At 38.0% G+C, this 14143-nt stretch overlaps 1 protein-coding gene across 1 annotated transcript in view; it reads left to right on the top strand.

Moving 5' to 3' along the window:
* The window catches only part of FBXW7 (F-box and WD repeat domain containing 7), a 165970-nt gene that overhangs the window by 66906 nt on the left and 84921 nt on the right, over nucleotides 1-14143 (top strand). The window contains exon 2 of the mRNA XM_088526565.1: nucleotides 3863-4423. Within this exon, the coding sequence (XP_088382691.1) occupies nucleotides 3932-4423 (492 nt within the window). The 5' untranslated portion in view covers nucleotides 3863-3931. The remainder of the gene's footprint in view (nucleotides 1-3862; nucleotides 4424-14143) is intronic.

Below are 14143 nucleotides of genomic sequence, written 5' to 3'. Positions count from 1 at the left end.
ATTAGAGGAGCACTTTCATTTCAGCATTGGTTATTTTGTCCGCTTTGCGCTGAATAGCACAAAGTGACTGTTAAAGTGTCCAGAGGAGGGGTGTTTAAGGGAGCAGGAAAATTTCATGCCAGCAGAAAGGTTGCATGTGTTGCTCCACTCTGTCTTGTTTGCTGATCACAATTTCAAGCGAAGGAAGCAAGTGATGACAGGGATTTGCTGGACAGATCGGCAGAAGCAGAAAATCTTCTGTGGCTGGTAATCTATTCTGGAGCTAGAGGCTGTGAATAGTGGAGTTGGCTGGAAAAGAGGCTCGAGGTGTGTATACACTGGGAAGTAGTAACGGAATCTGTCTGGAAAAATGTATTTTTGCTTGTCTTTTTTGTGCATGAGCCATGCTAGGAGGTACTTCCTTTTGATAAAACAGTTACTGTGATGAAATAGGGAAGGTTGGTTTGTTTGCATTTTCAGTACAATATTTTAAACTCAGAGTTTTATGACCAAGGAGGCCGTAACTATCACTTGGTTTGTCATCTTGTGTATACACACAAATTCATCCCCAATAACTCTTGCATAAAGCTCATAACTTTGGTTTGGGCTGTGGCATGTCTTGAGTATGTTGCCTTGATTCAGAGCCTTGCATGAGGAGAGCTGCCTGCTGCCCTCACTGGCAAAGGGAAACGATGGGTTCTCCTCTTGACTTTGTGTGTCTTTGGTTTCCAGATGTTGCATGGTAATGGTTTTGGTTTAGTACTGTTATTCAGAATTTCTTTTGCATATGGGAACATTGTAGCCAGTAATCAGATCAATATATTGAACACTTTCTTGAATAAGTTTTCTTGAATAGGTTGGTCATAGCCATTTCTACTACTAGCCACCATGTTCAGCTTGCAATTTACTGTTGGATCAATTCTGAGACTTCCATTTGCTTTTGAGCTTTCCCTTCCCAGTCACCTGCTCTAATTGTTTGGAAACTTTAAGGAAAGTTGCACATTTGGATTTATTGACCAACTTTAATGAGCTTTGCAATTTTATATATATGTAAGCATTGCTAATGTACTGCAATATTTTGGTGTCTATCAAAAAAAAAAAGAAAAAACTTTTTGTCTGGGAAGGTAAAAAAGCTATGGCTTTCCAGTGGCAGTCTTGAGATTTGGCTGGGTTGGGCATGAGTTTCTGAGAATCCAAACGCAGGAGGCATTGCAGTAGCTAGGAACATGATATCTTGGTACTCCGGTAGTTGATTTATAAATATATCTCTTCCTACAAAACAGCAATCCCATACTACTATTCCTTATCTATTATATGTATGGAAAGATTATATCTTGTGTATTAGCTGACAGTAGTTAATTCTGAAAGCACTTACGTGACAGAAGGCAGATTTAATGTTTCAAATCTCTCAGATAATGCACATCCATCTGTTCTTTAGTGAATGTATCACCACTTTGCATATTGATGCTTTCTGACGAAACACTGCTTGTAATTAAAATTTGATAAAGTGTTTTATGGCCTATTGGATGAAAAAGCAGAGTTCTTTCTTGCAAATATGGAAGAAAACTGAAATCAGGTGTGGCTGAAGATAGTTGTGTGAATTCTTGATCACTGTCTGCAAAAATGCAGGAATACCTAAAGATATATAGTAGCATGAATTACTTTTAATTTCCTAGTATTCCATTTGAAAATATTATTAAGGGTAAAAATAGTGTTATTTTTGCCACTTAAGCATTAGCCTGGATCTAGTACTTATTACTTCAGTATTTCTATGTGACCCTTTCATATTAGTTGCTTGTAGAGACATTAAAAGTATGAAAGTATGTATTAAATTATATAAATCAATGCAGCATTATAAAGTATGTCCTAAGCAGATATTTGATGTATATATTTAAAAGAGTGATATTGATGGTTTAAAAAAAAAATGCAATTAAAACTTCTAAGCTTCAGATAAGGCTACTGAAGCTTAAATTTTTAGATCTTGAAGATATAACTTGCTTATCCAGCCTAATTACTCATTTTTAAATGATTTTCCTGTCACAAAAGAAAAAAAAAACCCTAAAATAAAATAGTATACACTGTCAGGTTAATAAATCCAAACTAGGTAGTGACCCTGATAAAGAAATTGTGTTAACCCCAGATTATAGTCACAGCTGAATACTCGCTGAGGACGTGGATTTGCTAAATATCACCACAGTTATGCTAAGGCTTGTAGGCTTTGGGAGAAAATGTTAAAGGAGAACATTTCTTGTGCAATGGCCTCTTCCTGGCATCCGTCTCAGGTGTTACTGCATGGGGAGTGCTAAATGGGGTTGCTTTTGAAGGCCCTTGCACTCAAGGGTGGCATCACTCCCTTCTGCTTTGGGCCGCGAGCCTTAATGCTTTTCTTTCCCCCCTGATAAAAGCCGAAGTCAGCACAGTCTCCACTTGCTTCCTCTTGTCCTTCCTTGATGTGCAGCTTAATTGTCTTTAAGTGTTAGCTCTGGTTCACTGATGGGAGCTAATTGCTAGTGGCTGTTTCCTCTGGATCATTTATTTCACCTTTCAGGCCTGTAAGGATTTATTTAGGGGCAATTGTCATCTGGTTATATATGTAGGAACATGAGAACCACAGCTTTGGTATTTATGTGTTGCTCCTGCTATGGTGGGGAGGACAAGGCTGCAGAATCCCATATCCTCCTAAGTGAATCATTTGCAAAGTCTTGCTTTGAGAAGCTTTCAGGAATACCTGCAGTATCCTCCTGGGGCTTTTACTGTGCAGTGTAACAGGAATAGTTGGTCTCTGCTTTCTGGCGCTCTCTTCCCCACCCTGAAGATTAATCGATTTGCAAATCAGGTCAAAATCTGTTCCAGGCCTCCATTGCCCAAAGCTGTAGTGGGGTTTAGGGGAAGATTTGTGGAAGATGAAGTCCTCAGTGCTGTTGTCTAAGGAGGCTGCGTTCCCGCTCCCGGCAGCACTGTGTCGTTGTGCGTGCGAGGTCTCTGCTGCCGTGTAGCCTGCTGAGCACGTGGATGTGGCCTAGATGCACCTCTGACCAGAGACTCCATGTGTTAAGAGAAGGTTATTTTCTGCCAGCACATACTTCCATGTACCACCCCAAAATGTGTGTTCTAAAGGCTCAGCACCTGCCTGATGCTGCTTGCTCCTGAATCTAGAGGCACCGTATTCAAGCTGTGTAAACCTGGCAGGATTTCTTATAGGGCTGCCAATCTCCATATGAAGTTGAAGATATAGTTGGATTGTCCTATACGTCCTGCTCCCTGACCTGTGCACAATGTGTACAGGCCTGCAAGGGCTGCCTAATGCTTACTGCTTCTGGCCACTGGATGGCTGTGTGGCCAGTTGGAAAGACTGATGCGGGCATTAAGTGGTTTTGTTGTTTTTTTTCTTAGAGGAGAGTTTAAGTAACAAGAAACGAAGCCTTATACCTGAAAAAGTGCTTGCTCTTAAGACATAACACCAAAAGTAGTTCAGTAACTGTGAGTAATATCCAGAGTCTGTGATTGAGCACCATTTGAAAACTACCTACATCCCGCTTTTAGCGGAGGATAGCCCATGCTTTGACTGCCTGTTAACCTGAATGTTTGTGATTCTTGTGGATTCCCTAGAAGGGAAGTTGATCGTTCTTCTGCGTTTTGCATGATGTCTGGCGCTCACAACAATCCTGATCAAGCTGTATGATAGTAAAGTAACAACTTTCTTGCTGCAAAGTTATGTGCCTGATGTCTTTTTTTTTTCCAGCTCTGTGTCAAATGGAAATTGTTCCTTGTTTCTTGAAATTTGAACCTGTCAGGAATAAGCATGTTGAAATAAATTTTTAATGCTTTATATTATCAAATATATGACCTCTAATTTCCCCCTTTTTCTCTTTTGTCCCCTTAGAATGTGAAAGCATTTGCATCTTCAGATAGCCTAGCCAAGGTCCAAGAAGTAGCAAGCTGGCTTTTGGAAATGAATCAGGAACTGCTCTCTGTGGGCAGCAAGAGGCGTCGAACCGGTGGATCTCTTCGAGGTAATGCTTCCTCCAGCCAAGTAGATGAGGAGCAGATGAATCGAGTTGTAGAGGAGGAGGAGCATCAGCAGAGACGACAACAAGAGGAGCAGCATATTGGGCAGAATGGGGAGATAGGTGGAGAAGAACCTGGATTTGGTGACAGGCATGAATCCCAGCAAGAACAGTTAGAAGAAAATAACAATAGACTTGTTACACTGGATGAAGAATCCACTTGTAATCAAGAGGAAGAAGATGATGATGAACATGCTGGTGATCAAGATGAGGAGGTGGAAGAAGAGGAGGAAATGGACCAGGAGAGCGATGACTTTGATCAGTCAGATGACAGCAGTAGAGAAGAAGAACACTCTAACAGTAATAGTGTCAGAAATTCCAGTAGCCTCATGGACTTGCCCATGCAACAGTCATCGCCATTCTACATAAAGACAAAGGTGAGAAAATGTTTGTTTTCTAAGTTTTGACAAATCTGCTTTTGGAATATAATTTGAATATCTAACCTAAACCAGAACTTTAGAGGGTTTTTTGTTTGTTTTTACATATATCTTCATACACTAATTTATACTGTTTTCAAGATCCTCTGGGGACAACTTGTGTCATGTTACTGCTCAAAAAAAGCAAGAGGGAAGGTAAGCAATTGTGCATGTCACCTGTGAGAAGGTCTGGTTCTCAGTGTTCAGATGATCACATTGTAATGAAAGATTAGGATGAAATATTACAGAAATCTCATGTTTTCCTTTTTAGACAGGTCCTAGTGAATTCGTTGAGGAAATGCAGGTTAAAGAAAGAGTAACAGACAGTTTGCGAAGTCACTCTATAAGCGTTATGTGTATACGTAAAGTCACTACATGATGTGTGTTGTTATATCTATAAGGAGCTTGAAAATTCCATATAATGATTGATGGGAATTTTCATTTTGAAAAAAGTTTTTGAAAATTAAGTGTTTGGATTTTTTGTTGTGCCTGACCTTACCTAATATTACAGAACTCAAAAACGCTTTGGCAATATTAACTCCACACTTCAGTAGCAGTTCACCCAGTTTTCCAAATTTCTCAGGTAGAGGAAATTGTATACTCCTTCATAGCAGCATGAACTGAGAGAACAGTGAAAGCGATGGTATTAATAAAAGGAAGGAGGAGATGAGGGGCTCTGGGTATAAATCTTGTTCCTAGGTCTGTGTACCAGCATTTTTTTTCTTTTAAAACCCCTCACCTCCCCTACCTCTAGTAAAACATCAATAAAAAACAAAAAACATAAGACTTTGAAATGTATTTTTCCAGAAAACTGGAAAGTGGCCCTTTTCTTGTGTGCTCTGCCCCCAGGTGGTGGTCCTGCAAGAACAATTTGGGGAACTGGGCAGTGAACCATGTCTGGAAATTGGTCTTGGTTCACTGTGCTGCTCTTAAAATTTTTACTGAAGGAGAATAGTATAGGTAGAAAGGTGCTTGAGTTGATACTGCTGTAGGTTACAGTTACGCAGTAAGATAGTTATAATGTGACATTAATTTTGCCAATTTCCAGGTAACACTAAATTTAAGTGTAGAAATGTGTTTTGTGTTGAGAAATATTGTAGAAACACGGCTATGCCAAAAAAGTAGCACTTGCAGCCTCATTAGCTATATTTACAAGTTATTTCTGATTCTACCTCTTGAAAATAGATTCATCCCAAGACACTCAAAACCAATAGACTAGTTTTTTGCTTTTCGGATAAGCTTTCAGTATTTGTAGTTCATTGCTATTCTCCTCATGCTGCCCTCTGGCTGAATTACCTACCCCCTTGATGTATTTTGTACTCTTCTGGAACTTATTTTGTACCACCTGTATCAGCTGAGATGAATTCTGGACCTGCTGCTTACCGTTTGTCTGTCAAGCAGAAATAGTTCCTCAGAAGCATCCATTGCTGATCCAGCTCACTCATTGTTCGATCTAGTTGTTTGCAGCAATATCACTAATTTTGACTGTGTTTTCATCTCTACCAACTACCAGGACATAATACTGAGACTGAATAAAATAGCAACTTCTCCTGCGATAGCGGTTGCAGCTCATTGCTTTTTTTATAACTGTTTTTTCTCCTTCTACTTTTATTCCTTTCCACTTAAACTATTGAATATATAGTGTCTGTCTAACCTGATTCTCTGTGTGTGAGTGTGTGTGTTGGTCTTGTTGGATCCTGTGATGTTAAAAAAATATAACATAAAAGGCTCATACATAACATCATAATGTATCTAAGCTAAGTCTAACTGCCTGGACTTCTTCTTGCCACACTCGATGTGTTCTTGCTGATGAATTGCATCAAAAATGTTAAAAAAAAACATATAATATGAAACATTTGCCTAATATGATCATGCTCCATGTAAGCAATTGAGATAATTGCTACCATAATGTTGTGGAAATGTTATATGATTGAAGGACTTAGGCACTTATGGGAAGGCAGATGGTTGGGAGCTGCTTTGTTCCATTACCCGCCATCGCTTAGGGGCCAGAGAGCCATTGTGATAATCCATTTCCTGCATAAAATGTGGGGGTTCTTTACACTGACTCCTGTGCAAGCTAAAGCATATTTCACTTGTGTAAAGAAAGTCAGTCCAGCAAAGGTAAATCTACCTCAGTTATTGCTACGTTGTTTCAGCTAATTGCCATCACTGCTTAAAATTTTGCACTTTTTTCTACTCTGCATTTTTCTGTTTTGGCAGTTGTTTTATATTATTTCCCTGGTGCACTGTAGGGCTCTTTAACCAGTGTTTGCTGCTTTCGTATGCATACAGTGATCAAATTCACCCAAAAGGTCTCTTAAATGTAAATAATTAGGACACTGTATGTCTGTTGGGCATATTTTCTATTTTTTTCTGTCCTTGTCATGACACTTCTCTGAACACGCTCTCTAATTTTTGAGTCTGTCCTGAATTGTACGTGCCAAAACAGAGATTTGAACTCCAGTAGCATTTACACCACTGCTAAGTAAAACTTATTCATACTATATATTTACCTGCCTATATAACAAACGATCACGCTAACGCTTTTGGCTGCAGCATTGCATTGGGATCTCATGTTTGACTGCTTTGTCCAACATGATGCAAGCCTTTTTCAGAGAGCCTTCTGTTCTGTAAGTATGGGCTGTGTTCTCTCTTTCTAGAAATAAAAATGGGCATTTGGTGCATTCGAGTTAATAGAATTCTCTTGTGTCCAATGCACCTTAGGTGATACTTACCAGTGAGCTGTCCTGTTTGTTAATTTTCACTTCCTGCAATCTGAGTACAGTGCAAACATTTTGTTGTGTCTGTTGTGTAAAAATATTAAGTAATGTGCACGGGCAGAGTAAATACTAGGTGCAAGGCCATTTTAGGGAAGTGGGTTGATGATGATTCTCCACTCACTGTGTTGTATTCGGGGTATCTGTTTTGAGTGTTCTATGTTGACTTTGTGCCATACCAATTCCCTACGAATGGTCATATAACAATTAAGCACAACATAGGCAAACATGCTTTTGCAAGGCATCATATATATCATTGCAACTCCTCTTATAAATGCTTTTATCCCACTGTAAATGAGGGATTCTGTAGCACTGCAGAGACTAGAATCTATAGTGGTTGCTGTCACTGGCAAATAGCTTGTGTAAATTAACATCCTTGCTTATTTTAGGTTGCAATTGTTTATATATGTGTTCATACTTCCAAAAACAACCATATTATGACAGAAGTATTATTTTTATCAAAATTCATGTTTCAGAAAGGTGATGATCAGCATGGTTTTATGAAAAAAAAATAAAATAAAGGCATCAATTTTACTATAAACTCTATTAATTCTACCCTATGTCAACTATTGTATTACTGTCTCTTGGACCAGTGCCTGGTTTCAGCTAAGGTTTTGCTCTGTTTCCTTTGTAATTTTTTTCAGAAGAGCATTAGGCTTCCTGGAGACTTCTGGAATGTTTTGATTGCCCTAGTTCTTGAAGATAATCACACTATGTACCATCGTTAACTTGTTCTGTTTGTCGTCTTTTTGTTTGTTTGCTTGTTTGTTCTTTTACCTAACAATTTATTTAAAAGAACTAAAGAACTAGGTGCTACAGATAATTGATAAGTCTTCTACTTATATCTTTTTGTTTTAATTGCTGTTTTCACCTTCCATCAAGATGCGTTCTTTTTGTGATAACTGCTTTGAATTTTTCTTATTTGGGGATTGTTGCTTTCTTTAAAAAAAAAAATCCAAACCAGTTGTTTTAATTCAGAGGCTGATTCAGCTTCAGCTTGGATTCATCATATACTGGTGGAGGAGGGCATGGTCACTCATACCCAAGCTGTCATGTGTTTTTGCCTTTGTTCTGTTACTCCTCTTTTATCTAAAGTTCTACATTACATAATACACATGCTTCTCCTGTTGAGGCCACCTTAGCTAAGAAACAATCGCTTAAAAAAAAAAAAAAAGAATTTCTGTGAAGGTAGCTATATTCCAGTAAGTGCTGCCACAGATATGAACCGGCTGAACAGATACTTCACATTGAACTAGCAACTGCAAAGGCATTTGGGTACTCTGTAGCAAACTGAGATATCAACATGTGTCTCCCTCCTTACTTCTGCTTGCATGCCTGAGGGTGGTCTATGGCAAAACAGGAAAAGAGCTTGAAGTTTATGCAGAAACTAGAAGATGGAATTTAGTTATGTCTATGGCTAAAGCTTGAGTGGTTTTTGTAAGAAAGAGTTGTTGGGAGCCATGCAAATGGCACCCTTCGTTGGTCTAGGGCTCTGACTGTCATCTTGAATTCTGCTGCAGTTTTTGCCTGTCACTCTATGCTCCTCATTTCCAGGTGGAATTTCAGATTCCACCATTTCACTATTTCTCTACATATTGTGTTTTGAAGGAAGAAAATGCCAAAGAACATTGAAAGTGCGTCACTTTTTCCATAGGCATCTGAATTTTAAAATCCAAGCAGATAGAGCCGGAGTGTGGTTAGATAAGTGCTGGCTCTTGGTTTTGGACTGTTTTTCAGGAGAGGTGGTTGGTTGTCTCTTCTGCTTGTGTCAAAGGTGCATTCGAGGCTGCCCATGGCAGATGTTTGGTGGTTTGGGCATCAGGTCAGAGAAGCCTTCACTAGCCCAGCATGTCCTTATACGTGAACCTATTTCCTTTTCTCCTATTGAGGCACTCTGACACTTAGCAGATGAACATACATGAATGTGAAAGCGTTACTTGCCTGTTAACTGTTTAGATTGTGCTTGATACTGTGTGATAGTGTGCCCGATTCCTCTGAAAGGGTCTGTGATTCTGTAAATGCAAAACCTTGCGCTAACTTTGAGGTAGTGTCGTCTTCACACGTGTGTTTGCTTGTTGCAGCATGATGGCTGTTGATGGCGAGTTACTTTGTGGGTTAACCAGAGCTTCCTGAGAACCAGAGTAGCTACCGGGAAGATGAAAAAATTCTTGAAAGGATGTACAGTTGGGTCGATAACCACAAAAAGCACTCTGATGTTCTTTCAGGGGCTGTCATATTTGAGCTTCATTAGTAAAAGCTAGTAAAGTGATTTTTATAGATGTATCTTATGCAGCAATAGCAAAAACTGAGAAGCAGCTTAATTTTCTTGCAAGTGGATGGTGAAATTTCACAGCAGTGTCCTCTGATCACAGGTTCTGCCCTGCGTGTTTGGCCGTAGTTCACTGGGACCTTTCTCCGTGTGTGTGTTGGTGTACGTACAGATATAACACTTTGGATATACTGTTATTCCCAGGTTGCTTGTTGTTGTTGTTGTTGATGACTTGCTTTTCAGTAATTTTGCCTTTGTATGGAAGGTGAGAATTAATTTTTAAAACTGAAGGGAGCTAAGTTTGTCCATATGTGAAGTGAAAGCGTTCTGTTGTGTGAAGCTGTTGCGTGAAATTCCAAATCTGGTGTCAGAAAGTTAGTAGGAAGTTAAAAGCTCTGTAGAGATATGGGTCAATAAGAATCAATTAAGGAAATGCTGATCCTTGGGTACATTCAGTTTAGACAACAAGTGTTAAATACAGTGCGTAGGTGGGATAGTTGTTTTGTAACAGCGCGTGTTAATATTTCCATCTAGTTTTGGCACCAGAGGGTGCTGCTGTGTTGCTACTGAGATTTGTGCAGTGTTTCTTCACAAAGATTTTGCCACTCCTGATGCTAAAAATCTGGAGTAAATTCAATTGGAACGGAAGGACTCAATATTTTTTAATCTGTGGAGAAATCATTTTCCAATGTATGAAATGATGTAGGATCTTTTCCCTTCAGAAATAAGGGCTAAATACTTCCTAATGATTTGTCTATTAGGAACTTCATGTTACATTTTTCTGCTGTGAGTACACAACAGAAAGGCAAAAAGTTAATACTGCAGAAAGATTTTTTTATCTTTTTCTCGAGGATCACCCATATCTGTGTTGATGCTTCATGCCTCATCCCCTGAGATGTCAAACAATTACAGCAGTGCTTTAAAGAGTTTTTCAACTGAGTAATAATTCATTTAGTGTTGTCAAAAAAGCAATTGCACTAACTGTGGGGAAAAAATGCTGGCAGCAGAATTTTTCTTTGTTTCTCTTATTCTACTTCTGACTATTTCTCCTTTTTAATTAAAACTTTTTTTCATATCACTATTAGTAGAAGTTAAAGAATCTGGATTTTTTCTCCTCCCCTCTTTTAATTATTTGAATTCAATACAAAAGTGCAGTGAGTTAAGATGAGTAAGTGCCTTAGAATAAATAAACAATTAATGATCTTTACAACTACAAGACAGTCTAGTTATTTTGGAGCAAGCTTTTTAAAATTAGAAGAAAAATCCTCCTTTCATTCTGTCTTTTTTTAAAATCCATTGAATCATTGTAAGGAAGAGCCTTATTTTTCTGTGGAAAAGTAATAATATTAGAAGGTTAATACTAATTAATATTTATAACGTTATGGCATCTTTCTCATTTACATACTGTATAGTTTAGCTGCTAATGATTCCAAGCATGCTGAATTATTCAAAATTGTTTGAATTTAATTGTTAAATACTGAAGCGTCCATGACAGGAATGCAGATTCTCAATTTTTCTGTAGGTTGCAGTGATTCCAAAGCACTTTCCCCTCTATCCTAACCTCCAGCATGCTCCTTTACTACAAATGTCAACTTTTTATATATTTGTTTAGTTATTGCTTAACGATAGCTATACTAAGTAATGGTTTAATTCAGTTCAGTCTTCTCAATACCTGAGATTTTTTGAGGTTTAGCTATGTTCCTGTCTTTTGTAAGTGAAGGAGTGGGGGCTGTTTTACTTTCCTATAAAATTGGTATAAAATAATTGCTGCTCTGCTAGTTTCCTTTCTCTGTAAGTAGATCATGAAGCTTGCTATCTGATACATGGACTCTGCTTACATGTGGTTTTCCCTAATATAGTTTGTGGTTTATCTAAGGCTTGGGCTACCTAGTTCAGCTTTCTCATGCAAAATTCTTGAGATACCTGACAATTTATGTTAAAATGTCATGTATAGTCAAAGGACAATAAGTTTTCCTCTATTAAGTGCTATGTTTTAGTAAGTGCCACTAAGGGAGGGTGCCTTACTGCTTTTCATAAGACATTTCTAGTAGTGTTGCAGAATGAAGTTCAGTAGTTATGCAGAATTAAATGCAAGTACTGATTTATAAGATTTATAAAGCAGATAACTCTGTATAGAAAGACAAGTGCAGAATCTCAGTACTTGGGAAGGAAGAAACACCCTTTAAACACCACACATTGGTGCTGACAGTTTGGGCAATACTTGTAAGTATGCAGTTAAATTAAGTGAATTTGCTTTTATTTTTGCCTTCATTGCAGGAAGATGATGTTGAAAAAGGTACTTCTGATTTACTTCCCTGTTTTCATACTACAGAGATAGCTTACTAGACTTAGAGTCGTAAGTGAATAAGGCCCAGGTAATTTTCTACTTCTAGGCCAAAAAATGAGGTCAATGTTTCAGCCCCAGTCTAGGGATTTACCTCAGTTAGCCATACTGGAAAATAAAACTGCAGACTTTTTGTGTGTGGTAGATTTGTCTGTACTGATAGGTAACTTCATGTACAAGTGCATCCCTTGGGAATTATGTATAGGTACATCCTGCATCTCAGCTGCTTTATTTACTTATGTATACCTGATGATGGTTATTATTTGGATACATTTGACAGTTTCTTCTAAACACATGTGTAATTCTTTTCTAGCCATACACTTTATTTATTCACGGCTGCATTTTCTGCAGTTTCAAGCTGAGAAAATGCCAACCTCTTCTCTGGGGAAAAAAACAGTCTCCTGGTTTAGACATAGTCAGAATTGCTGCAGTGCTGCAGGGTTGTATAAAATATTAGAAAAAAAACTTGTCTGTGTGACTTGCTCCACTACTTAAGTTAATGCAGGTGACTCTTTAAATGACTAGAACAAATGAAATGGATAAGCAGAGTAACTAGCTAACGCAATGCCTTGCAGGAGTCTCACAGGCTTTTTGGTTTTGAGATGGGTGTCACGCACCCAAGGATCTTCTTGCTCTGGACTGTAGCTGTTGATGGAGAAATTAGCTCTCTTAGTACATGTTGTGTTAGAATTTCAGCAATGGTCTTTCAACTCACCAGCTGTACGGCGGCAGCAGCATTGTGAAGGAGAAATCCTGAAGTGTGCTTGAGAATATTTTTGGCATGCTTACAAACAACTCTGTTGGGGTACGTGGCTTGTCTAACAAATCCGTTTGGGAGCTCTGCCCCACTTAAATATGCCATTTATTCCTTATGTTGTTCCTGGCTATGTGGCAGGTGCTGATGAGATCATTAGCTCAAATACCTCTAGTCTGTAGCGATACAGCTGTATTAACTGAGCTTTTTATCAGTGGATGCTGTTGCTCTGAGTGTCAATTTTAAGTTGCTTCAACTTTTGGGACTTAACTGAAGTTGATGTCACTGGTTATGAAACTCAATGCAAATAGTGAATCAAAGTGTGAAGAAAATGAAACTTTAGTTGGTGAGCTTTTGTTTTATTGATTTTTTTCCCACAAGAAGGGTGGTCTTTATTATACATCGTTTTGGCTATAAATTTGTAGTGTAAAATTTGAAAATGTTTCTAAGCCGATTTATGATCACAACACTTTTGAATTCACCAGTGATTTCCACTTACAAAATTGTGAGATCTGTAAATAGCTTGGAGGGCAGAAGGAACAGAATACGGCTTGGGGGCCAGCATTGCACTTCACAGCTGCCCCAGGACTAACCCTTTTTCCTGATGTATATCCTCACTTTAATTTGTCCTGTGTCTTTTATTTTTGTAGAAGGCTTTGCATTATCTGCAGAACATGTTCTTATTCAGCAAACCATATACAGTAAAATAATTGACACATCTTTACAAATTATTGAGCATAAGAGAAGAACTATGCAATCTCAATTTTTATGGTAGCTTGTAATCTTTTTTGAACAGGCAGAATGCTTAGAAACAAAATCTTCAAGCTGTATCAGCAGATTGTTTTGACAGCAAATATTTAGCATTAATTGATGAAGGCTTTTTTTCTTTCCCCCCAAAGACTGCTTTTCTTTGGTAGTATATGGTATCTGAGCAGTGCATGAAGCTGTAGTTGTGATCACAGAACTTGCATTCTGTGTAGCTTGACTCATTTATTGTGTGTTGTGGATTTTTTTTTTTTTTTTCTTATCACGTGAAACTTTATCATTTTCTTTATTGGTAGAATTGCTATAAATCCCTTTAAAACTCTCTATAAACTAATAACTTATTTGCAAGCATCTTTCCCTTCTGGTCTTTAGTATGGTTAATGAAAACACTGTCAGACTTTAATTTTATTAAAATTTGCTAGGATTATGAGTGAGGCATATTTCTTCCGTGCCCTCTAAGGACTTCTCTAAATTACGTAAGAAATGCTTTATGTTACAATTCCAAATATAAAACCGTGCATTGACTCTAGATAGTACAACTTATGCTAATCAGTATTGAGATCTCAAAGGTAAAACTTGTATCTTGTGTATAGAAAACTACTGCTCTATAAATCACTGAAATATTAATGGGAAGCATTGCTGTGAGGCATGTTCTGTTCTCCCTTGTTCATTCTTATTTCTCCTAATTTTCATTTAGAGTTTCATGACTTTCAGTTATTTTTCTTTAGTTTGTAATTACAAGAGTTGGGAAAAAGGAAGAGGATCTGGAAAA

Source organism: Tinamus guttatus, unplaced genomic scaffold, assembly GCF_059628265.1.
Source record: "Tinamus guttatus ecotype Peru unplaced genomic scaffold, ASM5962826v1 Tinamus_guttatus_pri_ptg000247l, whole genome shotgun sequence".
Classification (NCBI taxonomy): Eukaryota; Metazoa; Chordata; class Aves; order Tinamiformes; family Tinamidae; genus Tinamus; species Tinamus guttatus.
Note: the sequence above shows the minus strand (reverse complement) of the source record. Positions and strands in the feature narration are given on the sequence as shown.